At 34.1% G+C, this 22,398-nt stretch overlaps 1 protein-coding gene across 1 annotated transcript in view; it reads right to left on the bottom strand.

Annotated features, from left to right (window-relative positions):
* Positions 1–1,418: 1,418 nt before the first annotated feature.
* LOC108754890 (transmembrane and TPR repeat-containing protein 1-like) overlaps positions 1,419–22,398 on the bottom strand; it is a 157,443-nt gene continuing 136,463 nt past the window's right edge. The window contains exons 11-15 of the mRNA XM_018497547.1: positions 17,017–17,157; positions 12,349–12,548; positions 12,027–12,162; positions 3,858–3,987; positions 1,419–2,685 (exon numbers count right to left, since the gene is read on the bottom strand). Coding sequence (XP_018353049.1) covers positions 2,500–2,685; positions 3,858–3,987; positions 12,027–12,162; positions 12,349–12,548; positions 17,017–17,157 — 793 coding nt within the window. The 3' untranslated portion in view covers positions 1,419–2,499. The remainder of the gene's footprint in view (positions 2,686–3,857; positions 3,988–12,026; positions 12,163–12,348; positions 12,549–17,016; positions 17,158–22,398) is intronic.

Here is a 22,398-nt window from a genome sequence, read left to right as displayed (position 1 = left end):
AGATAATATAATCAAATTTATATACTCATCTACATAGAATCTAAAAGTATTAAATAAATATAATTCATATGTTGTAACTCTGATATTAGATTTTTAAATTAAAAGAAATTTGATATATTCTATTTATTCTATTTAATGTTTATCAACAAAATAAAATACTGCAATAAAGATATTCGAGCTGCAAATAACAAACAAGAGTCGCAGACAGAAAAATATAGTAACTGAAAATGTAACTTCATACATATGCATTACCATTTCCATATACCATTATAGTTTAGATCTTATTCTCGTTTCGTTGCATTTTTCCCACTATTCGCAGCGTTCTGCGAAATACCACAGGCCGTTGTATCCGGATGGCCAAAATTTATTTACTCGAGTTTGTTATAACGATATTACATGACAATAATTTATAGTAGAGAAGTTTAATAAGCATCGACAAAATTTTCGATGTAACATTTCTTTTCTGTATACAGGTATATACATTGGTCTTCTATTAAGTTTTGACAAAGTTTTGCAAATATTCGTAAAGTAACATACAAATTAAATCGGTCACGTTGTATAATATTAATTAACAGATTATATTTTATTTATTTTGCTACGTTATATGCTGAATTATTAATCACAAAAAAAATATTGATTTAATTAAATTATTTTTAACTAAATTATATTTTAAATGTTTCCAGCAAATTTTATTTAATTCTTTTATTTAATTTCAATATTACAATCAAAGTAATAATATAATTTGATATTAATATTTAATCAATATAAAAAATACTACGGAGATAATCTCTCTCTCTCTCTCTCTCTCTCTCTCTCTCTCTCACTCTCTCTCCCTTTTTCATAAATATTGAAAAATGCTTTCATAAAAATCTTTTTTACGATATACTTGCAATAGAACATTGTCGTACCAAGCTCATCGAAGAATGTATTTCTTTAAAATTATTTGTTTCTTTAATTTTCATACAAAAGCCATACCAAACGCCACAGATTAGCGGCACATTCATTACCCTAGTATTGGCACCGTGTATTTACGTGCGTTAAATTGCGTATCTACGAGAGAGGAACACAAAGTACGATCCGAGAAAAAGAGTCTCAAAAGTATATATGCGTATTCTCTTCTCATGCATTGTGCTATTGTCATATTTTATTATGAAAAAGATAAAATTCATCATAATTTTATTTTTCGTGTACAGCTTCCATCTTCGGCGTAGAAAAAAATATTATATCTCAAAGAATGATTGTGTATGTAAAAAATAAAATGTTAATTTTAACTTAATGGCGTATAATGAATTTTTTCCTGAGATATGCAAAAATGTTAAAATTAACACAAAAATGTTAATTTTAACACTTGCATTTCTCAGCAAGTTCACTAGATCTCATTAAGTTAAAGTTAATATTTTATTTTTCACGATGTATGCATCTGTGTGTATGTGTTTGTTGGTAATAAAAATGATAAATGTTTATATTACAGACTCTTTGAGAACAAGGTCGATTTATTTTTTAATATGATGATAACCACTCATATATATTAAGTATTTTTGAAATAATTACAGTTTCGTTGACCTTTCGAACGAAACCTTTATGTCGAGATATTTTTCACGAATGCAATCCTCAATTTTTTATACTGTTTGTTAAAATACTTCATCTTTCTGGTGTTACATGTACAACGGTGGAACTTTATCGCTGCACCGAAACGGACATCGTAAAAACGTTGAAAGCACACACGAGATACAGCAAATATTTATAGAAACACGTCGTACTACATGTAATTATATTACCAATTACAATTATCACGTTTCAAAAGTATAGGTAGATACACGCTTGAACGCACACGGCTCTAAGTTATATCTGATTAAGTACGCGTTTATTAACCGACTTGCCGATAATCGTTCGTCGCACACAGTTGATCGCTCGAATCTCCCTTGGTCCTCTCTCGTTAAATATTCTTATATTGAATTTAAAAGTGGCAAAATAATTTTCAAGGAATTTAATTCTAGCATTCGATTCTCACCATTAGCGCACATTGTCATTTGTCCTGGCGAACGATTTCAGAACGCTATATCGACGTTCGAAGCCAAAGTTATCTACGGAGCAGGCATCTGTCTCTCTTTATTTCTTTCGTTTTTATTAGCGACTTTATATTTTCGAAGAGACCGCGACTCGCATCGTCGCTGTCCGATCGACAGGATAAACAGGATGCCACGAAGAACGCGAGGACACATATATATAAAAACGATAACGATATATGCGTACCTTCTTAGATTTCGTTATCGTGATTGATCCGCGACAGGTCGGGCTTGCGGTCCTAGATAGCACACAAACACAGCATACGAAAAATATTCAGGCATTCCACTATAATAGGACTCTCTTCGTCGCTGACGATCGTCGGACGAGGCTGCTACGCGGTCGGAGTGTATCGCGCCTCTTCCTTCATCTTTCACGGCCTGTTTTCAGCTGGCGAACGAGCAGGAGGTAGACCCGTTCCCCAATCGGGGCGGACTAAAGCGTCTCCAGAAAATTCTGCACGAGCAGGGTGGGCGCGGTTACACGCGTCTTCCCTTTTCTTGGCTGTCTGCAAGCACGCACGTTACAACGCGGCGCCCGTTGCAGCTGTTCCGACTTGTTGCTGTCTTGTTCGAGTTGCACCGACACGCTGGCCACGCGCGGTCTCGAACATCCATTCTCCTACAACAGACAATTGCCGATGCTCCAGCGAAATTTGCGATCTCTCCGTGATTTACAGATTACTGCGGCGTACGTTGTACGGACGGGTAAACTGGGGTAAACTGCTACGCGTAGTAACTCACTCACGATTGTTCATGATGAATGCGAGGAGCGTTATCGATATACGAAATTAACGCGATATTAAACGATTGTTACATTTCAAGACACACAACTGCAAAAGTTAAATACGTACGCAGTAATGATACGGTACATTAATGAATTAATAGTATTGCTTTCGAATAACGCGAGAATATGAGAACTTGAGAATATTAATGCTGAATATACGTATCAGTTTAAATACTGAACTTTCTAGTTGAGTCAAATACAATTTCAAAATTATGTAACTTTGACAAATTTTACTCACTATGCACGTCATGCTTTTAGTCATGGCTGACGTTACTTTTGCGCGCACCCAAATATTTCAAATTCTATCATGTCACTATGATTTATAGTTGATTTTGATTTATGATTTATATGTGTGTGTGTGTGTATGTGTGTGTGTGTGTGTGTGAGATCAAAATTTTAAGTACGTGCATAATGTACGTTTATTCGCGTGCTTTCTTTGGTACGTATTTCTTTGGTACGTTAAATTCGTTGAACGAAAAAAGAGAAAAGACCGCATTTTTCCTTTGCGTGACTTCAGAAAAGTATTCTCATTTCTGAAGCTTCATAAATGTTCTAGCAAAAAGGCAGCTTTAAGATTATTATCAGTGTGCATGTGATTATCATAAAAGCGAATTAATCCAGACAAAACGGTAAGAGGATAATGTGTGGCTAAATGTGCAAGTACTTAAATCTTTAATGAGTGGAACAAGTCATTCTTGAGAAAACTAAGTTGAAATGGGACCGGAATGATAAAAGACAGAAGAAGGAAAGAGACTAAACGGAACTACATCCATTTAATCAGAATTATGGCGACACGGCATGACCAAAGAATCTTAATCAGTCTTGTAGAAACGAAAGAAATTCATAAATGTGCGCATCGTATCGTGCTAGTAATAACTTTTAAGATTATCCACTTTGATAGACAGACAAGGGCACTATTGCATTAAGATAGCACATGACAGTATGAGAAACTAACTAAATCCACGAAACTTTGCACGCGATGCTCATATGGCCACGAAACTACTAACCGATATACAGAGATTCCGTTGATGTTGATGAGTCCTTTGACGAGACTCGCTTTGTAACTCCCACGCACGAATATACAAGTCTCCGCGGTAGATGAAGCCTCCTCGTTTCGCTCGTAACATTAAATGCCATCTGAAACAAAGAGAAAAATAAAATTCCAGCGTTATAGCGTGTTACATAATTTATATTCGTTTGCTTTCGTGGGTTTGTATAAAATTGTGTTGCATAGCAGACTGTAAAATATTTTCGTGAGCAAAAGCGTGCGTTTTTTTTTTTTCAGAGATCCATTCCTTAAATTATAGAAATGATTAATATATAATTGCTGGAGAGAGAATGAAGATTTATTTCCTCTTTATAAATTGAATCTCTCCCTCTCTTTCTCTCTTTTCTTCTCTGTTTCTCTTTCTCTCTTTGCACGTTTAAAATTTTCCTCAGTATAAATTTTCGCGCTGATGTAGTTCCAGTGTCATTATTCAACATCCGAAGGCACACTCCATAAAATAAATTCGTAAGTAACGTACCCTTTTTTTTACGCGCCACTTACGCTCTAGTTCATCCGTGATCTTTCCACTCACGCCCGAACATCGGTATTTATGAGGTGTAAAAGAAGAAAAGTTAATTGACGAGAATGATACCGATAGTCGCGATCTTACGAGTATATGTATCAATGTATATAGGGTGGTCAGCTTAACGGTCCGCATGATTTTTTTGATACTTCCGACAGTTCAAAAAAAAGTTAAAAGGTTGAATATTCATCCGCTTTATATAGACTACAACATGCGATAAAAGAATGAAAAAAAAAAAAATTTTTTTTTATAAAACGATCAAAGTCATCTTAAATTAAAAAAATTTTTCAATTTAAGCACCATACAATTTTTTTACATAATATTGTAGGGGTCTTCAAGACAAATGCAAATTATTATGAAAACGTCACTTTTATTAATGTTTCATTGATTTTATTGATACTTAATATAAAATTTGTAACATTCTTTGTGACAACAGTACTTACGGATTCTGACTAGAACACAGAATATACATACATACATATATACACGTACTTATTTAATAAAATATGCAATAAAATCAATAAAACGTCAATAAAAGTAATATTTCGACCGTAATTTTAATTTATCTTGAAGACTTCTAATATTATGGAAAAAAAATTGTATGATGCTAATTTAAAAAATTTAAGATGACTTTAATTTCCTTATGAAAAAGAAATTTTTTAAATTTATTTATCGCATGTTGTAGCCTATATAAAACAGATAAATGTCTCACCCTTCAATTGTTTTTTTAAACTGTCGAAAGTATCCGAAAAATCGTGCTACGCTGAACACCCTGTATATTTGACTCATAAACTTGGCTATAGCATTTCACACTCGATAATCTCTGTGTAAAATATGTATACATATAACATAGCTCTAGGTTCGTTCTACTTTATTCTCTTTATCTCAGAACCGTTTACCCTTGATTATAGTTCACAAAAAGAACGATTCATGCATTATAATCTGTCACTGTAACTCGCTACGTACCGAGATATCACCGATCTAAAGATTCTATCGCGTGAAAAAGCGTGAAATCTACATACTTTTTGTACAACGGACTGATTGCACTGCGAATATTACGAGTATACAATTCACGTAATGTAGAAAAATGTAGCTTTAATGCGACGTACGTCATAGGCATAATACATATCGCATAATTGTAATAACGCATAACTCAATAATTTTCAAGCAAGCGAATAAATCTTGTGATGTCAAAGTGAACGCTGTATTGTCCCGGTGCGCATTCAGTCAGTCGAATAATCCTGATTGTTATCAAGGCTGTAACATTTACGCGGACGCAGTTAGAGCAGGTTCGAAGCATTGACAATACCAGCGTTTTCGTACCGGTTAATCGAACGCGTGCCTATGTATATCGAATAGCTTCACCCCTCATCCAGTATCAATGCCGATATCGACCCACGCCAGCGACAACGTTGACGTTCGGCTGGCCCGAACCGGCTGTAATCGCAACGTGACTTAGCAATCTCACGTGTCTCCGAGCACATCGGGTCAGTTTCAAATCGCTCGTGATCGATCGTACGTCCTACTGGGAGATAGTCATGTTGTCGCAACATGCATGTTGCAGCAACATGACCAATTCTAAATAATATCAAAATGGAAAACGGCAGATAAAAAAAATATATTCGTAAAAGAAGTTGAAAAAAATGACGATATCAATGTGGACTTTTATAATATTGAAACCAGTATCTACAATTTTAACAAATCCATTTTTTTTTTTTTTACTACAAACATTACAAATATCGGTACACGCAACATCTTACGCTTCGATCTGCGAGCAAAAATGAAACACTGCTACGCAAATACCACTATTATGATTTTACTAGAAGATTTAAGGATTAAAGTTTTGCAGAATTAAAGTTTTGTGGTGAGTATTGTTAAAGCCAACCGCGAGCCCTTCTATCTCGTACGGACGTTCGTGTGAAATAAACTCTAATTCAACTGTGGTTGTAACGAAGTGGTAACGCGCGGCTACCACCGGTCATATCGGCCGTTCGGTGGTTCACCGATAGACCGGATGAAACACGGCGTACCATGAATTATAAAATCGCTATTTACAGCGGAAGATAGAGACCATGTCGGCTGCGAGCGATCGCGCGCGAGTCGGAACACTGGGGTAATATCGCATCCTGCATCCCGGAAACGATAGTGGCGAAGGTTGATCTAAAATTATTGCGGCACACGCACATTTCTTTCTCCTATCCGTATTGTTGTTAAAAGTTGCGTGAGATCGTGACTATAACGGTGAGTCGTTGCAGTTTGCGATTGCCGGCGAAATTGGTGATATAGACTATCGTTTCCCTCTCATGTTTATAACTTCAAAGATAAAAAGGAATATTTACGCGAATAAACGCGTTGCGTTTTATTGATCAAAACTACGGGAATACAGGTAGGTAAATTCTCGATTTATCAGTTCATTGAACAGTGAACGCAACGGCGATGACGTCACTGCGTCCGTATCGTTATCTGCCGTGGCTTTTCTTCAAATTTATATATCTGATAGAAAAAAAAAACGAGGATAGCTTGACAAACTTCTGCTGTAATCAGCCATTCGATCGTTGACTAACTTCTCATGTTTTTCTTTATTTTAGACGTTCCTAGACGATTCACCTGCTGGAATATATTCATTTTGTTTTAACAGTAATTACAATTACGAGATAATTTTGTTTATGTCCAATGAAAGTTTTATGATCTTTACACGTTAATTAATGAGCCAATAAATATTTATATCGACGCGCACACCACGCGCTCCGAGTTTCGAATTATTTGAATCGGCATAATTTAATGATAGGCAAATAAGTAAATTTAAACAACAAATGAGACTATATTTCAAAATTATTTTCATATAAACGTACACTTTCGACACTTCGTTACACGTGACTTTGCATTTTACAGTAATTTAACCAAATGTTTTGGAAACTGAACATTTATATAATTCTTTAAATGAAATGGATATGCACTGAATAGAAAACATTTGTACCAGACGATTTCACATGCCATGATCAAACGATTTTAACACATTCATGGAGAAAATGCGCTTCTAAAACGAAACAATAATTAACGATATTTTCAACAGTTGTTATAGCCTTCTCTATTGAGATCAATAAATATAGTTTTAATAATATTCGTCGGCTGTTAATTCAACTATAAAAAGTTACTGACTGCATATAAAATAAATAACTAATTACAATATAAGGTATTAAATATATACATTTTCAATTTTCATGCATTCATTTACAAGTTGTCGCGAACACGATTTTTGCGCACAAATAAAATGTTTATCCTGTTATCGAATTAACATAATGCATATCATTATAAATTTATTAGCTGTAAAAATAAATAAATAGGTATTTATATCGTGATATGAATAAATTTAAATATAAAATTATGTATCTTTTCATGAAAACGCTTTTTTCATATTTTTGAATTCACTTGTTATTACAAGTGTAGCAAAAAAATACGAGAAAAAATGATTATAGCATCCGATCGAGTCATTCTTTATATTTTCAATAATGTTCACCCTAAGCGCAAACACCCCGTGGAGCATAACTCCATTGTTAACGACAATGTAGTGGAAAGACCGTCAATGGTTGAGAAAATTGAATCCAGAGACTATTAGATTTTATCTCCGTAAGAAATTACGGTCCATCTCGATGACTTCGAATAAGATATAGCATATTTCATAAGAACTAAGATAGCACTTTTTTCCAATCTTACTGTTATTATAAATCATATGTGAAAATTATATAACTTTTATTATATCTGGAATGTTCTATCATATAAAATAAATTAATTTAATTTTTCATTAAAATAAAACAAAATTCTATATAAATGAAAAAAGCATATGTTATCTGAGAAAACTTTGGCATCCTACAATTCTATAATTAAAAACTCCATTTATGTTTTTAAATACGTTTTATTGTAGGAATGTAGAGTCACCCTTATTTAAGTTATTAGAAAAATCTGCAAAACTTACATAAAATATTTCATCGAATATATATTTTTATTAAACTATTCGAGAGTGAGAAAGGATAAGAAGAAAAGTTGGAGGGAGGGAAGAGAGAGAGAGAGAGAGAGAGAGAGAGCGCAACTGTCCCAAAATGGGGTATCGTATCGTAATATGTCACACGTTCAGTTGGTGGTTTTCTCGACAATGTCAATATCATATTGTACGTCCATAAAAGCAAACGGGAACGAGATATTCGATATCGAGCTACGTGCCGATCGCGACACTTAATTACTTCAGATCGGAAACGGCGTGTCCTGGAGCGAGGCACAAATGAAACCGTGACCCAATCAACGAAAACCGCAGGCGATTTATGAGAAATTAATCCAACCATCGCGTACGGAATGGAAAGCGGAAATATTGGGAACTTGCCTCAGCTTGGCTTTAAATAAATGAAACGTGAAGCACCCTCGCGCTCTATAAAAGTTTGCGGCACATTTCCCGTTGACGACTGATGCCATTCGAAATAATATAATTAAACAAGGTCCCTGTACTGCTGTTTGCGACCGTCAGATTGAATAAATGCCTTTCAAACTCCGTCTTGTATATTGACGGACAAGAACATTCTGAATGATATATTATATTTCTCCTACAACTGCAAATTCATATTCGGTATTGAATGCATCGAGCGACAAATGTGAATTTCTCGTTTTTATTGGTGTGTGTGTGTACATTACCAATAATATGTCAGTTAAAAATATCGTGCTCCCGTAAAATGCACGGCGAATTAATCAATATGGCGCGATAAAATGTCATAAGCCTATAAATTTTTTATATATTTCTTTTTAAATAGAAATATACAGTACGCAAATTATTCATCTGGATCCCCTGCTGTAATTCTTAACGACAATATCCATATAGTTATTTTAAGCATATATTGTATATATTTGTGTGCATGTATAATAAAAAAGCAATGCAATAACAATATAACAATGAACTGTCGTTAAGAATTACAGAATACCGGCACTGAAGTGACTCTAAAAAAACAACGCAAACAGTAAGGATATTAAATATAAAATAATTGTTCTATTCCTGTAAGAAAAAATTACTTTGAATTATGTTATGTATATATTAAGATTTGCGAGTCTACGTGTAAAATAACTCATCATACGAAATTTTAATGAATATAAATACAACAGATAGCCAGGGATTCGGTCCAAAAGTTTTTTTCGTTTCGATTCCGGTTCCGGTTTAATAAAATATCAAATAAATGTTCCGGTTTCAATTTCATTTATTTTTTACTATTAAAGAAAACGGTAAAAATTACGGTTTTTTTCGGTTCTACTTACTCGCTTTATTCTTTAAATTTATTCTACTAAGGAGAAGAAGGGGGGGGAGGAAGGAGAACGAGAGAAAGAGAGATCGTGTTCACCGGTTCAATCTAGACAGTCTAATAGGAAAGAGGTGTCAATCTGATCACGTGACTATGAAGAAAAATTACGTAAATATTATTTTAAACATATTTCTCTCGATCCTTTTTTACAACTTATTTTATTCTTATGTAGATAGATTTCACACTTATTACATAAAGTCTACATATGCATTCTTAAATTTCGTGATTTGATTTTAAATTGTGTGAATAAATTTTTGTTGGAAAAATTTTTGCAACATGTTGATAAGAAAGATCTAAATGAAAAAAAATGCTAGTATTTTAAAAAAAGTTTACATTATGTCTCGCGATCCCGCCAAATTCTTTATATCGTATGAGGTATTTGCAATTCAGTTGTTAAGAGAGCTGGCAACGGTGATATTGGATTGAACATTGGTGATTTGAGCGAAGGAACGAGCAGAACAAAGTTTAAGAACAAGGATAAAGTTCAAAGATTAAGAACCGAAAAAAGAATTGAAAAATATCGTACAATTTTACCGGTTCGGTTATAATTTCGGTATTATAAACTTTTATACAAAATTTGAGTACTGTTTTGATTTCATTTCACTAAAAAAAAGGGGGGGGCGAGGGTTCCAAAACAATTTTCAGCTCCGATTTCGTTTTCGTCCGAGTCCCTGCAGATAGCACAGAACAATTATCTGTTATTTTATATTTAATTAGAACTCATAAAAATGGTAATTACCTAGATCTCATATAAAATGGACTGTCTAAAATTTTTTCTGTTTTCCTTCTGTTTTCCTAGCCAACCTACACAACTGTATACTTTATGCCCCACCATTTCGTTACGGGCTGCGGGCAGATTTATATTTGCATTTAAAATCCGAGCGATGCGCCACATCTGTCAAACGATGCATATTGAAATTTCGCGTGTGGTAGCAACACAGAGAGGAAAAGAGAGTGGGAGAGAATGGTTCTCGCTGCTCGACCGCCTGTCCACCGGCGCCTCTCCGAGTGCTGTTTCTCCAAAATTTTAACCCCCTTTCGCCCCGTTGCTCCTACATCCCCTGGGCCACGCCTACGTGCCTATCTCTGGCACTGCAAAATTCGTATACGTTCGGACGACGATTCGCCGCGGCACTTCGTTGTTGGCAAGCTCGTCGAAATAGAAAGAGAGAGAAAGAGAGGATAAGTGAATGATAGTGAGAATGAGAGAGAGAGAGAGAGAGAGAGAACACCAACTACACAACAGCGCGAATCGTCGCTGGCAAATTTACCGTGCGTGTTTTATAGGCGCTATTTGCACACAGCGGGACGCGGGAGGATTACAGTGGGAGGGTGGAAAAATGGGCGATGGGGGTGATGGCAGTCACAGCGAAAACATGGGGACCAGCCGCTTGCGCGCCCGTTATCGTATAATCTACGTGTGTACGTAGATGTGTGCCGCGTACATAAACGGCCGATGGCAAACTCGACCGTCGAGACAGAACGATCGCATCAACTCGCGAGACAGTATCGAATCTATTTTCAGGTTTTTTTTTCTTCTTTCTTTTTTTTTTAATTTTTTAATTTTATTCCTCGATATATACTTCTCGCGAAATACAAAAGTCACGTGGAATTTTTAATCAATCCGCGCGGAAACGAAGATCGAGTTCAGAGAGATCGCCGGAAAAAAATTGGATTCGTTCATTGATTGCAAATTGACGTGCGCGCTAACGTACCGAGTACTTGCCGCGCGAATAAGCCCGCTGCTCGATTCGCGCAACGCTGTAAAGCCCATCTGAAATTGAAAGGATTTCCGCGCAACGGAGCTACGCTTCGTCGCATGCACGGAATTCGTAACACGCGGGAAAGCCTGTGTGTGTGTGTTTGTACACGATCTCGCAATGCTGCCGTGGAAATTACAAATTCGGACATTACGTTGCGCAACCCAAACTGCGGCGATATTCTCCGGAGTGTATATTCGGTGCTGTTTTAAGTAATCCGGGGAAATTGCTTTGATGTGACTCTTTCACTCATTTCAACGTTTTTGTCGTGCGAATGATTAGATGCGTGGAAGAAAGCAATATGTGGATACTATTTTCGTACAGCCTTCTCAATAGGTAATCTTATAGAATATCTCATATAATAACATTATAGAGTTTCTCATCATATTCTCTTATTATTCTCTAGGTAATAACCCTATATAGAGTAGGTCGAGGCAATTTTCTAATTTGCAATGGTGACTTTGTATGTTCAACAATATTACGCATGCACATAGAATGTAAATGCTCACCTGATGATGAGCTGGTGTACTCTAGACCACTGACCTCGCGACCTCAAAATCCTGAGCGTACCAATAAGCGACGGTTTGTGCGACGGAAAGATCTCCATCGCTTTGAAATAGTATCGGAGCGAGGGCAACCATTTGCCTGAAAGAGACGAAGCAAGTTTGTGCCGCGAGTGTAAATTTAGGGTTGCGATCATGCGAACCGCTTGGTAACTGCGGGTAACTCTGACGAGATTGTTCTACTTTTGTCGACAAGTAGTGCTTCTCCTACCCGGGATTTGAAGGTCTTCCACTTGCTACTCTAAGCTTATTTCATTTAGCAACTCACCGTTCTTGTATAACCAGTAAGCATACTCAGCGAGAGCGTCCGGGTTTCGTGGTTGAAGGTGAATTACGTGCCTCAGGAGCTCGCCTGTTGCAGGACCGGTAGCGATTCTCGCTAGGACTCTAAATGCTGGTGCGTATGCCGGGTCCAGCGACACGCATCTCCTCAGCATCTCAATGCACTGTTCAGTTCGATTCGTTCTTCTAAAAGCACAATTTTACGAATGTGAAATATCGTATATAAACACGATTAGACGTTACGAAACGTAGAATTTTCCGAGTAGCAAGGTGTCTTTTATTGACGTCTTATTGATGTTATATTGACGCTGTCAAAACATCATTTCGCGTCATTTTGCTACTTGGGTTAATACGGACAACTTTTAATATATAAATTTTTATATATGAATTCTTAACTAATTTAATTCTATTATAATAAATTTTATAATTGCTTTCTGTATGGAATAAAATAAATGATATTTTAAAACGTTTCAGCGTATTATAGATACATAAACAGTGATCAAACAATTTTAGTAGAACGTAATAAATAAGTAAAGAAAAATGTAATGTAATTAAAAGATTGTCATTTATTATTCTTAATTAATAACGAACAATTCGAATTCCAATTAGCATTAATTATAAATTCCATACATATCGTTCGTATATTTAGTCACTCAATATCGTCGGATGCGCCGCTTTAACTGTCATGGATATATTTATTTCTTGCTTGCGTTGCTTTATTGTTCGATAAAAGTGTTACATATTTCAAAGTAGGTTGATAGGCTGGTAAAGGTTCGACGTTGAAAAGACCAAGGTACCACGATAAATTTGGCGTTCCTGTACAAATTGAACGGCAATTTCGCGAACGCGTCCGGTTGAATTATAGTCGTGCGCTTTCATGTAATCGACTTTACGCCGACAAAAGACTCGGTAATTGTCAGAGAATGCCGACGCCAATAATGCTGATCGACAATACCATTTTTACTGTTTACGCCCGTAGCTTGAGCGATGCTTTTTTATGACTATCGCTTCATCAACTATTTCATCTAATGAAAAGAAGAAATATTAATTGATAAAAGAGCATTTATATAAACGTACACATCCGTTTATATTTATACGTTTAATTTATCTTTAAGTATGTTTTAGATTACCTCAAAATATTTTCAAAGTAAGTTTTTTTCATAAATTTGTCATTTATTATATCCTCTGCCATTATATTTGCTAATCTTCACATGAATCAACTCTGAACCGTAAGAATTATTTTATATGCCATGTAATGGAAACGTTTGAAGACAAAAGTTAAATTTGTACAAAAATGGATACGTGTGCGTAATAAAAGTATATTTTATAAATATATAATACAGAGTGTGTTTCAGAACCTCTCGAGGACAAATTTCAAAGGATAGAATCATCAAAAGAATCAGTTTTTACTAAGAAACCTCTGTACCTTCCGATATATTTTTAGAAGAATTTTGCGTCCAGTTGTGTGTGGCATTTGACAATGATAATTCACTTCCTTTAATTTTGCTTTTGCAAAAAGCCAACAGACAAGCAAACACATGGACTAGTATTGTCAGACGTCACGCGCAATGCTGCCGCGCGATTGATTGTGTATCTTACTACCAGTTTAAACAAGAACGTGTAGTTTTTTATAAATTCGTTAGTAAAAAGACACAGGTTCCTTAACAAAAGTTGGTTCTTTTGGTGAGAGTTACTATTTCCTAAAATTTATCCCTAAAGTCCTTATCCTTAAAGTCCTTTTATGTACATTTGCAGTTATATATCTTATATACTAAAATTTTTGTAATTTTTTTCATTTTCTTGCTACACAAAAATTGCTACACAAATAAAGATATTGAAGAAAATGATTAGGGATCGTTATTTTGTATATCGCATTAACGATATTTAAGAAATAAAAGTAATAGAAATTAAACGAAATTCGGAACATTTTCAAGAGTAATAGAAAATATTTTATATTTTCTTTATATAAATAATGTGAATAACATGAATAATGCATTCGCAATGATAACACGCATTCCTCTAATCAACACGAAAACAGAAATAAAGGCACGTGCCGCATGATCCACGCACATATAATTACTCTATTTCAAAGAGAATCATCTTACTATAACGTATCTCAAAGAAAGTTATCTTATTATTATAGTATGTTGGATGTGTAATGCGTATGTGTGATGCGTATGTGTGATACATTTTCATATGCGTAAGGCCCTGCGCACAATAGCAGGAATAAAAAATTAGGAATAAAGAATAAACGATTTTAACCTATCAGAAATCGGATACATCGGAATACATGGTTTCTGATAGATTGAAAGCGTTTATTCTTTATTCCTAATCCCTTATTCCTTCTATTGTACGCAGGGGCTTAACACATATTATGCACCGCATTCCATATATTTCAACTTGCATATTAATAGTGTATAATTTATTTAATGCACAAATATGACATTAATAATACAGAGGAAAAGGTAATATTATAACCAATGTAGATATAATGGTTCTTCTTAACATCTCTGCTATTAATTGGCAAATTCTAATGATTATTTATGGAATTACTTGCTTAGTAGTTCGCCATTATACCATAACGATAATATGCTAATAGTCAGCATTTATTATAACGCAATTTTACTTTCAAGCATTTTGTTTTTAAAGTATATTTTAGTGTCTTAAATTTGAATGAATGAATTTTTATTATCACATGCTAACACGTATATGTTTGAGTGTTTTTTGTTATATTTAATTTTATTGCGTACATTTCAAGTTATCCAATAGTATGGCAAAGTTAAACAATAGTATGGCATTTTGCTAATGTGGATAGGCATGTTGATTGCTGACTTCTTTTTTAAGATTTTCATATCAAAATAATTATTCCATAAATCGATTTTAGCTCTGCTATTATCTATAGTTTATATTACATATATATAGATTTCTAGTACTGAACAGCCTATAAGCGGAAGAAGTTATGTGTGCAATGTACACGCACATTTGCATAATTTGAATACGCATACATATACTCTACAATATTTTACTTTTTTGTTAATTATGTTTTATAACCAAATACTGTATTTTAAACATAATCAAATTTTTATATCTATTTTTGTGGAAAACCGTATTATCTTCCCCTGATTTCTCTTCGAGCCATTATGTGTCATCACATTTTTATAAACAGCATCCTAACTAAGCAATAAATATTTCATAACTTTGAATCAATTGAATCAATTGTCTAGAATCAATTGAGCAATATTTTGAAAAATATAATTGTTAAGCTTTAAATTAAAATATTGATTATTAACCAAGTTATTGTGTAAAAAGGATGCTATAATATTATATATACTATCTTCTCCTCTACATTATATAAAATAAATTATATAACACATAAATATGCTATATTATTGTATAATTATACTATAAAAATTATAAAAAAAACAGCCTAAAATATATTAAAATGTATTATTGTTTCTCGTATGTATATATTAATATTATATTACATAAATGCAGGAAATAGAAATAACTCGTTATTTGTAACGAAGTTACAGTTACAAGTTACTTTTTTGGTAACTTTACTGGTAACTGTGTTACTTTTTTTTGGTAACGGTAAAAAATTTTACAGTTACTTTTACTTTGCATACGATTGGACACAATTCAATTGGACACAATATAGCCACTCATAGCGCTTGAGACTAAAAAACTCCTAGACACCCATCCGCTGTGATTGGTGGTCATCGAGTTTAAGAAAGTAACGAAAATTAACAAAAAGTTACTTTCTCAAGTAACGATAACTTATTACTTTTTCTACTCAGTAACGAGTAACGGTAACTTGTTATTTTTAAAAAGTAACTTTTTCATTTCTTGCATAAATGTTAAATTGATATACTATGCTAACATAAGATTGTATAGAAAGTCATTACAATGAATAATTAATAATTATGACCAATTACTGAATTAATTAAATATCAAATTCAATGTTATAGAGAACAAATAAATGTCTCTTTGTCAAAAGTCTTTTTACCTATGTAAAATATTTTTAATAAAAATTTATGGCAAAGACAATGTTTGTTTTTATAATTTCTACTGTTACGCAATCACAGATAAAAAAGGAAAGATATAAATAGAATATACATATGTAGAAGCAAATGAGAAACTAAAAATATTTAATTAGTCGTTGCATAAATATTTCATCGGATATGTGCAGGTTTCAAACAAAATTTCTCGGCAGAAAGAGGAAGAGAAATAAATGAGATCACTTGTTTTCACAATTTACGCACAATGAACGGAAAATTGTTGCATACACGCACTGGTCGACCGTATGTCCTATTTCTGCCCTTAATTAAATTTTAATTTATCAAGTAGGAAGACGTTAATTAAACTTTAATTTTAACCATGCCACCGGAATTACAGCTCATGCTAAATTTACCGTCGGAAACGCGGCTTTGGAAATTCGCATTGGATCGATAACCCGTTGATATAACGGTGAACTAGCAGATGGAGAGATACTTTTATCACATAGAGAGAAGCAACGGTTCTTTATAATTAATTGATGATCATATAATTCATGAATTGTATCGACGACTAAATCAGTTAATAATCATTTTAATAATTGATAATCCGCAATGTTATATGATACATCTCGGAGAGAAGGTGTTTATCATTCACTAACCTGTACAATCGTCCGAGATTATAATGAGCATTTACATGGCCAGGTTGAGCGTTAATAGCTGCTAGAAAATGATATTCCGCTTGATCGTCTATCGTGAGAGTTCCAAGATTATTGTGTGCACTGGCATATCCTGGCCAAAGCCTGGAACAAACAAAATTATACTTTTTATAACATTTAATCCCTTATTAATTATATATATTTTCACACATATATTATGAATCCTCATAAAGTACCGTGTTCTGAAAAAAATTACTGATACTTCTGGAAAATAATTTCATTTTTGTAAAAATCTAACAATTATATTTTTAATTTACTTTTTCATATCGTACGTACCGATTGTAATAAGATTAATTGTTATTCTGTGATTTTAAATATTACTGAAGATTTTATGACAGTCACATACAAACCAATGTGAAATTACTTAAATGAATCATAGACCGCGAACAATTGGAGAATTAAGGAAAAAGAATGGTAAAAGAGAAGAGTGAGTCGACTAAAAAAAAAACAGATCGCGGAAGAAAACAAAAGGATAAATTGAACAGACCGCGCGATTGAGGCTCTACAAGCGAGATAATGGATCAGAATTACCCCTGGCCGAATCCATTAGCATTTGATGGCGTTCGTCATTCTCGGAATAGTATTTCCGGCTATGAATCGTTACTGAATAAATTTGTTATACATTTACTAAAAGTACTACTCAATAGATAATTAGTCAACATTCTTGTTTAATAAATTCAATTGCTTATTAAAGATTTTATTATTACATCATAAATAATATAATAAATTTGAATAAATCTGCTCTTTTAATTACCTAGAATGAATAAAAAATTAAATATTATCTCAGGAAAGTATTATGGCATAGATATTTAAATTTACATAGATACTTGCTCTTCGATTGGTTTCCAATATCTGTTGTTAGAATATATAGTTTTCGTTTTGAAATATTCAAATATATAAACATATATTACGATCGAATAGTATCTGCCGTAAGATATTCTAACAGTGCAACATTAAATAAAATTGGTTGAATTGGCCAGAGAAAACTAGAAATTGGATGTATTACATATTGCTCGCGACTTTGGCTCAACGTCAAGATGTAGCTGTATCGGAAAATATTAGAAGAGGAAGATACCAAGAAAGATCCAAGGTTGGATGTTTCGTAGTGGTATAACGGCCCGGTAGGGGTTACTTCCGAGAGCTCAGTAAGGGACCGTCAAGGGTGAAGAAAAATACGGAGATAGGATTCGTATAAGAGTTACACAGCAGAATGAGAAAAGCGGATAAAAGTCCAAAAGGAAATCCAACGCTAGTCTGATAACAGGAAAAAAAAAAAAAAGATAACTCAGTCAATATTTTATATACATATATTCTTGACGAAAGTCTATTTCGATGTGTGGATTTAGGTGACTATGATGTAATTATTCTTGACAAAATAATACTTTGTAATTATACTTTGTATTATTTCGATAAATACATTCAACGGAAAATTATGTCATCATTTTGCCATTCTTCGAAATTTTTTAGCGAGATGCAACATCGATGATCACGATCAAATGGAAATTTTTCGTCGTAAGCTACGACGTGATCCTGGTTACAGATAGCTATCAAATTTTTCGAAATTCCTTTCGCCGTCTTAAGATGCAGACATGCCTTGGCTTCTCTGCTTCCAAGAAAGAGGATTGCATAGAAGGTATGCGTTGCTTCCGTCGAGGATAAGTCACAATCCGTGAAAATACTAGAGTGTATCTGAGTAGTAAGAATACAAGGCAATGGAGAACGACGAAGAAGTCTATCCGAGTGGTTGGAAGCTTGCGTGCCTTCCTCTAAGAAAATTCGGTCTAGGATCGCGACGGATTCAGAAGTTGCTAAAACTCGGCACGATTCGGGGAAAAGCATTATTCTGTCGAATACAACGAGAATTCTTTCGTGAAGAATTGACGGAAGTTACCGTTTAGTCAAAATGAACATCCCGTGAGAAGCGTCGGTGCGTGAAATCTAACTTGTTTGAAAGACGTCTTAATAGAATCAATTAGGAAATAAGAAGAGCGAAGCATCCGTGACGAAATAATCCCGAAGAGATGATCTTGCATGTCCTTCAAGCGCAAGACCCGAATGACACGGAAGAGCTGCAGTCATTAATTCGCTGCGAAAGAAAGTTCCCTTTTATGCTCGATAACTTCCTTTTAAATTTCAAATTTTGTAAAATTACTATCATTTTATCCTGACTTAATTTGCTATTTTATTCCAGTTGAAATATCTCATGTCAAATTTTTTTTTATAATTTTTAATAATTCCACAACAAAAAATTCCTAAAATCAATTAGTAAACTTACTTCTTTCTAATCACTTGTATCATCATTTAGAGTGGCGTACTACGTAATTATTTAGTTAAAACTATACTTGTACAGTATCGATTTTTTTTTTACTGTGTGAGAGTAAGTTGTGTACTTCGTGGAAATTCTGTTAGGTGTGGCATCACACCTAACGGAATTTCCACGAATTACAAAATTTGTTCACACAGTTAGAGTTGGACGGAGGTGAAGACGCGTATAGTTCGTGAAATACAGGGTGATGCACGAAATGTTATACTATACTTGCTTTACATAAGCATTAATTTTTTTAATTAGTACAAAACTTGTAGAATTAATCACCAAGCCTGAAAAATTGTCTCTAATAAATTATACGTAAATAACCGTCTGCACGATGCGAAATGGAACATCCCCGAATTTCTGCCACAATCTTTGTTTCCGCAAAAAAGAACAATACAAATTTCACTTTATGCTCAACATTTTAAGTCCATTATCCGCCATTTCACAAGTGTGTGCGTTTTTTACCGTACAATTCAAACTCGTGATGCCACACCTAACAGAATTTCCACGAACTCTCTCGAGAATTTGCTCACACAGTTAAAAAATCAATACTCCACAAGTATAATTTTAACAAGATAATTAAATAGTATGACACATTTTGTGCGCCGCCCTGTACATTCTCTATGTCTCCAATTACATTGTTCGACAAAGTCAATTCTTTCTCTCTACAAAATACCATAGTATACATACCCCGAAGATTTTTTCGCACAGAATGCTATGTTACGGACAGAATTTGCAAAGCACGTCAGGATTTTGAATAAATTGAAATGAAATGGATCAAAGACCACTCCACAATTTACTGTTGTATCTCAATTTACTAAAACTCCTGATTCACTATACATCAATATGACAGCGTTATATATCAGTTACATCATTTTAATTATCTGCGAAGATGATAGAAATAATATATGCTGTTGTTTCCGGTCAACCTCCGAAACGATAATCAAGATGCATTGCACGTTTCCGAGAATAACTCGAGCTCGAGTTAAGAGAAAATCAATCAGCTGTTTCGGAAACTTCGTTAAAAGTTTTCGCGTGTGTGCGTGAATGCGAGCGTATGCTCGGGATGTGTTCCTCGAAAATCATGGCTTCAGGAAAGTCAGAAGGGATCGTACTTCGCATAGTGGGTTGCTTTGCGAATCTTTTTACAGTGCATGTGATTAAATTGTCGCGTCTTTCATGCTTGGCAGGCAAAGCGTTTGATAATCCCGGATTTTCATATCTCGCAATCTATTGTACATAGGCTATATCAGCTTACTTCGTTGCCCGGTCTCAACGCAACATGCTCACTACTATGTGCAAAACAACCTCGGGCTAGTCGCCTCCATAAAGCTGTAACAAAGTTTTAATGAAGGCCATTTTGTCGTATGGCTTAGCTTCACAACAATTTTTCATTTGTGCCGCGATACATAAAAGCGCACCTGACAATCCATCCGGCAGATAAGATCTGTAGAAAACTTAGAAAAACGGAAATTTAACATAATCGTATCGTTGTGTGACCTACAAGTGACTTTTCCGGAATAAAAAGTACGACAACAAATTACCAGTAAAAAGTATAAATGAAAATTATCATATATATATATATATATGTTTGAATGAGGTACATAGAATGTTGCTTTTTATAATAAGCATAAAAAGAACTATTAAATATTAAGTAAAAATATAGTATAATACTGGATTTCTTATTAAGTACTTTTATACAAATTTATGTTTTTCAACAAGATAATAATTGATACTCTACTAAGTAACTTGAGTAATGGATACTTAGTATCGAGCTGTTAACCGCTAATTTATTGGACCGTATAAAGTAGACTCATGAGATCAGAATGTTAAAATAATTGATCGAAAAATTGGCCACCAAGGACTTCTTTCTTTCCTCCTAAGTAGAGATTCTCTCATGCGGCATGTGGAATATGTGCTGTCGAAAACTAGTGTAAAAGATGGAACGCTGTACAGTGGTCTCCGGAGAGGGACGCAGAGAAACCTCGATATTTACACGTCAGGGGTTGCCACCCCCGTAAAGTACCCAGCGGGGTGCCGCGTGCCAGGAGTGTCTCTTTATTGGATAATAAATAACCTGTTTCATTTATAAGAAGGAGATAAAGTGTAGTAGACTATGTTCCCCAGATAGATCCTTCCTCGCCGACTGCCTTCCCATGCAGCATCATTTCCCGGAAGTTGAAATTGCCAAGTATACGAACTGTACAGCGAGTACTGTCTAACATTTATTTAATATATCTGACATGACAGAGTTCTTTTCACTACCAAAAAGTATACGATAAAAGAGAAGGGACAAATATGTGAATAAATATCTTTGTATCCAACATGCGATAGTAAATTTTTCTTCGGATTTACTATTCACAAACGTAATGTTCATCCAATAAAGATAATTATAAAAATAAAAATGTGCTTTTAATTTTACGTTGTTCCAGAAAAAAATCAGGTATGAATTCATTCTAAGAAAATATATTTAGTCTTATATATTCTCTATATAAGCACATATATAAGAGAGAAAATATGAATAATGATATGATTTAGAATTAAGAAAGAGAGAGTAATCCGATATCGATTTATTAATTCCTCCTAAGCAATAAAAAAATTGGAATGTCAAGAGAAAAAAAAACAAAAAATTTACAATAATTAAAAACGTTGATTTAAAATAGCTTTACGTTTTTCCAATTAGAAGCGAAATGAAACAGGTACTATCATTTCAACGCTATAAACTAAGATTCGAATATCGTTCAACAAAGTACATTACATCGCAACTTATCATTGGTGTTGTTTTCCGTAAAAGAAAGCTCAGTGAGTAATCTAAAATGGCTTATAGTTCTTGCAAAATGACTTGTCGTAATTTTCGATACACTAGCTTTATGGTGGCACAGCATCGTAAAGTTAAGACAGCGACGATATTGGACATTTGAAAATTGAAAGAGAAAGAGATAAAGAAAACTGGATAGAAATGTACGTACGTATATATACATACATATATATATATATATATATATATATATATG

This window comes from Trachymyrmex septentrionalis, unplaced genomic scaffold (assembly GCF_001594115.1).
Source record: "Trachymyrmex septentrionalis isolate Tsep2-gDNA-1 unplaced genomic scaffold, Tsep1.0 scaffold81, whole genome shotgun sequence".
Taxonomy (NCBI): Eukaryota; Metazoa; Arthropoda; class Insecta; order Hymenoptera; family Formicidae; genus Trachymyrmex; species Trachymyrmex septentrionalis.
This window is presented reverse-complemented; position numbering and strand designations above follow the sequence as displayed.